General features: G+C 41.9%; 1 protein-coding gene across 1 annotated transcript in view; it reads right to left on the bottom strand.

The window, feature by feature from the left end:
* Positions 1 to 409: 409 nt before the first annotated feature.
* The window catches only part of HGD (homogentisate 1,2-dioxygenase), a 42,660-nt gene continuing 36,322 nt past the window's right edge, over positions 410 to 6,747 (bottom strand). The window contains exons 13-14 of the mRNA XM_086404133.1: positions 3,238 to 3,419; positions 410 to 759 (exon numbers count right to left, since the gene is read on the bottom strand). Of these exons, the coding sequence (XP_086260259.1) occupies positions 610 to 759; positions 3,238 to 3,419 (332 nt within the window). The 3' untranslated portion in view covers positions 410 to 609. The remainder of the gene's footprint in view (positions 760 to 3,237; positions 3,420 to 6,747) is intronic.

The following is a 6,747-nucleotide window of genomic DNA, read 5'->3' as shown; positions in this document are numbered from 1 at the left end:
TTAAACTCGAATTTCAGATAAACTACAAATAATTTTTAGTATAGGTATATCCAAGTAATGCACAGGATGTATACTAAAAATTATTCGTGATTTATCTGAAATTCACATTTAACTGGATATCTTATTTTATCTGGCAACCCTAGTTCTTAGGCCCTGATACATAGCTGACTCTCATTTCGCAGTGTTAAATAAAAATTTGGTAGGATATCAAAACTGCTACTATGGCAACAAAGTGAGGGAAATGTGTCCAAACTACAAAGTAGTGACAAATACCACTTCCCATTCCTTTCTGTTCTTTTGCCTGTCCTCTCACTCCAGGAGAACCTAATCACTTGGTCCAATGCGTGGACTCCCATTCCCCATCACCCCGGGTCTGCCTCGTCAATGCCTGATTATTATCAATTGTCAATTTCACAGAACACCAGCAAGTATTTATTGAGTAATTAAGCTGACAGAACTTAATACATTTCCAAAAATGTTTAAGTTCCTTGACTATGAGAAACTGAGTTCCCATTTTAACCAACCCCCTCCCCGAATACCACCAAAGGGCATGAGATTCTGAAGGAAATCACACAAATCCATTCTCAACTATGGCATCATGCTCCGATATCAGTTAGTTTCTGCAGGGTTCCTGGAATTGGGGGTGAAGCGGCTCTTGAGAGGTTCCCAGCATTTGTAGTAGTTCTCATCCAGACAGTTAGAGGTCTTCAGCCCCCACTTGGTGACGGCGATATTTAGAGAAGACTCAAACATAAATGCCTGTAGGGAATGCGGATGGAGACAAGAAAGAGGAAGTGAGGCGGCTAATAAAACACATTTTATTAGATGTGAAGAGAGAAGATATGGGTAGGTAGACTCTTTGAGTAATAAATCACATGTGCTTGCATGGTAAAGAGAAAATACTCAAGCCTTGGGTTCTGACTCTGGTCCTACTATTTACAAGTGGGTAATAGCTTGTGTGAAACCCTCAGCTTCTCTGACACTCAAGTTTTATTCTTACTAAACTGGAGTTGGGCACATAAGCATCACATTGTTCTTGTAGCACCATGGAGCTAAATTTGCTAGATCCAAGGGCAGAGGTGGGAGAGTCCTGGGATTATTCTTTTCAGGGGCCATTACGGTGGCTATGTCCATGTGAGGGAGAACATAATTCCCATTTAACAGATGAGGAAACTGGGGTTCAGAGCTGGGAAGTGACTGTCTAAGGTGGTAGTAATGAGAAGTTGCAGATTTGGGATTTGAGCCTTTCTTTTGTAGGACTCTGAAAAAAAATAGGCTAGGGAAGGGAAAAGAAGGAAAAGAGTGACTGAGGAGGCAGGAAGAAGGGAGCGGGAATGGCTGTCGCACTTTTAAAAGCCCTGTCCAAGAAGGTTCTGAATGGTGGGTGTCCTTCTATGTTCAGGCAGGTTTTGTCTGCAACAGAAAGAATATGCAAGTGCCCTGTGCATCCTTGACATTCCAGCTTCACCTACTGCTGATTTTCTGACCAATTATGGCTTAAAAAAAAACAAAAACCTGTAATTCTTATGTACTCATATTGTTGGAAATTCTAAAAATATAGATGGACAAAAGGAAGATAAAAATTCTCTTTGTGCCACAACTCAGAGAACCCCTGTTAATGTCTGGCATACATTCTAATATGTATTAACTTCTTTTTGTCTAAAATGATACAGATGATGGACCCTGCTTGACTTCACATGACAAGCTTGATGTGAGGTGTTGGGCATGTTATAAAGCACTATTCAGATATAAAGATCATTATTATGGACATAATTATTGTTGTCTCTTTGCTAACGGCTTCTTAGGAGACTTCCTGTCTAACTGGACTAACAAAGCCCCATCCCAGCTGAGCTATGAAGGCAATATTATGAAGTTAATTTATTCCAAAGTAGTATAAGGATAAGGCATATGGATGAGCCTGGATCCAAATTACATAATGGGAAATGGGGAGGGAGACCCAAAGTCTTGTTCCTCATAAAAACAGCCCTGTCCTGTGCTTCACTGTTGCAGAACACTGCTCCCTGATAACATTATCCAAAGCCAGGTTGGGCAATCAAGGTTGCTAAGTGGTGACTATGGGATAGCCTGTGTACCCCCAGGAACTTTCGGAGGTAGTAGCTTAAGATGATGTATCTCATAGAGCTCTTGCACAGATCAAAGCGTTCTACAGAAACTGCAGACGCCCTTGCAAGGGGAAACGGAGCTGAGGTCTGGCAGATGGGACTCACACCCTGCCCCTGAAGATAAGCTTCATGGACTCTGGTCCCTGAGTTGGGACTGAAAGCAATCTGCATTGCATTGGGTAGAGGGGCAGATAAGCTCTCTGCTTAGGTAGTTTGCAAGCTGGGCATGGAGTCAGGCCAGTCTGTGCTATTGATTTTAAAGTCAGGTAACATTGAAGGCATTGGTTTAAAAATGTAAAGCAAGTTTGCATATGATGTCGCATAAAATTACTCCTTGTGGTTCATAAACTCTATCTCCAAGAATGCAAAAATAAAATGAAATCAAGTACCGCAGCCAACTGCAACTGTGTTCAGTTTCAATGTTTACAGCGTGACACAGGAGGAATACAAAATAGCTTTTAAATCCCATCAGTTTCATCCCTTTACAAAGGAGAGCAAAAGAAAATGAGAGAACTGCTGCTCACAAGCCCTGACTATAGTCAGGCAAAGGCTTCCTGACCCTCCTGGGCTTGAGAAACCAGCTATAAGTGACATCCTGCACACCCTGCTGCTGTGGTCCTGGAGGATGACTTCAAAAAGCAGGAGATAACTTGGAGACAGAACATATATATATATGTATATAATATATATATACAGGGCCGCATACAGATAAGGGAAGACTCCTGACACAGTATTAATAATGTCCCCCTTTTGTCTGAACAGTGTAGCGCAGTCAGCAGGGTTAAATCACACCAGCTGCACTGGATGCCCTACCTTTTCTACAGATGGAGAAAACGAATCACAGGGAAGTTACGTAAATTCCTCAAGGTCACACAGGAAACAAGAGCTAGAATTCAAACCTAGACCTGACTCCAAGTACAAAGCTCTTTTTACCCTAACACACCAGGCATCTAGTATACACAAAAGGGTGTGTGCATACACAGGTGGGAACATACAGACAGACACTCTCCTCTCCAGACTTCTCTGTAACTTTGGAGAAATAAAAAATAGCCATTCCTCACAACAAGGTTGGGGATCCCAGAGGCCAGCAGAGCCTCATATCTAACTTGCTTACCATGGTGCCATCAGCAATCCTCTCAGGTGCCAGCTTGGCTTTGCTGGCCTTCTCAAAGCAGTTGGCATCAGGCCCATGGGGAGTCATTGGGCTGTGCAGGCTGCCTCCCCCTGGCAGGAATCCACCTTGCTTTGCCTCATAGTGACCTTTGATGAGTCCCATGAATTCACTCATGCAGTTCCCTGGGAAGATTGAAACAGTATTTTTATTATCCAAGGCAAGGACCCGAAACACCTAGACTTCTCAAACATTATTTCCACAGAATGTCAAGAAGAGAGGAGAATCATAAAATTTCATAGAAATAATAAAGAACATAGATAGACAGGAAAACAACCACAAAACATTCATTAGCGTGGAATTCTTGGTATGCAAAGCTCTACTCCATGGCTATGTAGATTAACAGAGGTCTTAGGTTCCACTGCCTGAACGAAATTATGCTAGATCTAAAGAAAAGTAGGGCCCAAACAAGAATATTAATAATAACTAACATGCAAATCGTGATAAAGAGTGAATGTACTCCATCATCTAGGCTTACAAGCCCCATATAAAAATTATCCACTTTCCCAGATCTGAATTCCTTCCCAAATAGCCTCACAGTAGTACAGGGCATCACCATATTTCTGGTTACAAATTAGAAAATTAAAGCTGGGTGTGTGTGTGTGTGTGTATGTGTTGATGGAAATGTGATATAAGGAAAGAACCCTGGACCTGGAGTCCATTATCAAATAATAATTTGTGTGAAAAAAATCTTATTATCTATACATCTAATCCATAAATATTATATATTCTAACAAATATCTTCTGTATCTGAATATAACATCATCTTATTCTTTCATTTTCCAAAATGCTTCCTTAGATTAATTCTTTTTCCATTGACATTCTCTTCATAGAACCTGAAAATCTTAATACTGCAAAGGATCCCTGAAAAAAAAGTGAAAGTGTTAGTCGCTCATTCATATTCAACCCTTTGTGACCGCATGGACTGTAGCCTGCCAGGCTCCTCTGTCCATGGAATTCTCCAGGCAAGAATACTGGAGTGAGTAGCCATTCCCTTCTCCAGGGGATCTTCCCAACCCAGGGATCAAACTCAGGTCTCCTGCATTGCAGCCAGATTCTTTACCATCTGAGCCACCAGGGAAGCCCAAGGGGTTCCCTACTTCTACTCAATACAGAAATAACCTGTATATCCTTCCTGACAAATTACCTGTATGCCTCCTGTGAATTGAAGTGCTCTATTCAACAAAGGAACCTATCATATTACTGAAGACTCAGGGTATTAGAAAGTTCTCCCAAGTCAATTGGAAATTTGCTTTCATGTAAGTTGAGTATTTTGGTCCTAGTTGTGCCTCCTGGAATCAACAAAATTTGACAAAAATCACCATGTTCCCACTCTTTCTATCTCACATTTTTGTTTAAACAAAGCTTTTTATTTAGAGCAAGAATTCAAGAAATACAACACCTTGAAAACATCTACCCATCTATACATCCATCCATCCATCTGTCCATTCCCCTCCCTATTCATCTGCCTATCCATCTAACCAGCATATATGGACACTGTGCTAAGCACTGTGATAGAAATGAGTAAGAAGCAGCCTCTTTAATGTTCCTCATAATCATAGTCAGTCCTGTGAGAGTGCTGACACTGCAAATCATAGACAGAGTAGAGAGATATGGATGGCACTGGCAAACCTTGCAAAGCTAAACATTTGACATGATAAATACTCCACTCTTCTTTCCTACGTGTGAATATAGCCAAGTGCCAAAATACTTGTCAGTCAGTTCAGTCGCTCAGTCATGTCCGACTCTTTGCGACCCCATGGACTGCAGCACGCCAGGCTTCCCTGTCTATCACCAACTCCTGGAGCTTGCTCAAACTCATGTCCATCGAGTCGGTGATGCCATCCAACCATCTCATCCTCTGTTGTCCCCATCTCTTCTTTGTGGAGCTGCCCAAACAGTCATACCCATTTTGTCCAGAACCCAAAATGTTGCTGCAGGCCTCTGCAGAAAATGCAAGACCCAGATTATGGCACTATTTGTTTCTCCATGAAGCAGAAATAGAGGGGGAAAAGTAACTGTAAGCATATAGTCTACATTTTAAAAGCAGTTCTGCTCATGACTTAAATATTCTGGCGTACTCCTCCATCTAGTATGTGTCCTCAGGGTCACCTTCAAGGCTTAATTTTAAGAAGAGAGCAAGACTGAATTCAGCTTTGATCTGAATATGAATTTAGGTAGCAGTGAGTTGGTGATGACATTTCTATATCATTTTCTATATTTCAAAGGACAGTGGGAAGGTAGACCTTGCCTTTTTGATTAATGCTGAATCCAGTTGACTAAGGTGCATTAAGATGACTAGAGGCAATATTTCTACAGAAATCATTCTCCACTTCTGTAAAGTCACATCAAAGTAGCAAAGATTTTGATTATTGCTAAAGCATTATTTTTAATGTCTCTGGTAAAAAATAATTTCTAACTCAGGGTTCTGTGGCTTTTCCAACTAACTCAGGGCAATCAAGCCTTTCTGAGATCTGTATCTCCCGAGCCAAATTTATTTCAGAGTTCTTTATAAAAGAGAAGTTATAAGAGGTATTTCATGAGGTCACTTGTTTCAGGAAGCCTGAATTACAAACTGAAGTCACTCAGTGGGTTGAGTGCTGTAGCAGAGTAGGGAACCTGGATGGGGAAGACAAGCCCCAGGCCACGTGCATATCTCAGCGCGTGGTCTGTAGAGCTCCGGCATCAGAACCCCTGACTCCCTAGTTCAAAATGCAGATTCTGAGGTTCCACCTCAACACCAACTAATTCAACTCTGTGATAGTGAGAATTTTTTTAAAAAGCATTCTACTAATAAGTGATTTTTATATCCCCTTATACTCTCAAGTGTCAGACTTTATTTTTGGGGGCTCCAAAATCACTGCAGATGGTGACTGCAGCCATGAAATTAAAAGACGCTTACTCCTTGGAAGGAAAGTTATGACCAACCTAGATAGCATATTCAAAAGCAGAGACATTACTTTGCCAACAAAGGTCCGTCTAGTCAAGGCTATGGTTTTTCCAGTGGTCATGTATGGATGTGAGAGTTGGACTGTGAAGAAAGCTGAGAGCCGAAGAATTGATGCTTTTGAACTGTGGTGTTGGAGAAGACTCTTGAGAGTCTCTTGGACTGCAAGGAGATCCAACCAGTCCATTCTAAAGGAGATCAGTCCTGAATATTCACTGGAAGGACAGATGCTGAAGCTGAAACTCCAAAACTTTGGCCACCTCATGCGAAGAGTTGACTCATTGGAAAAGACTCTGATGCTGGGAGGGATTGGGAGCAGGAGGAGAAGGGGACGACAGAGGATGAGATGGCTGGATGGCATCACCAACTCGATGGACGTGAGTCTGAGTGAACTCCGGGAGTTGGTGATGGACAGGGAGGCCTGGCATGCTGTGATTCATGGGGTCGCAAAGAGTCGGACACGACTGAGCGACTGAACTGAACTGAATTGAATGCTCTCAAAGTGT

The sequence above is a fragment of the Bos grunniens genome, chromosome 1 (genome assembly GCF_055505025.1).
Source record: "Bos grunniens cultivar Pamir isolate PY7600 chromosome 1, Bosgru_T2T1.0, whole genome shotgun sequence".
NCBI lineage: Eukaryota > Metazoa > Chordata > Mammalia > Artiodactyla > Bovidae > Bos > Bos grunniens.
Note: the sequence above shows the minus strand (reverse complement) of the source record. Positions and strands in the feature narration are given on the sequence as shown.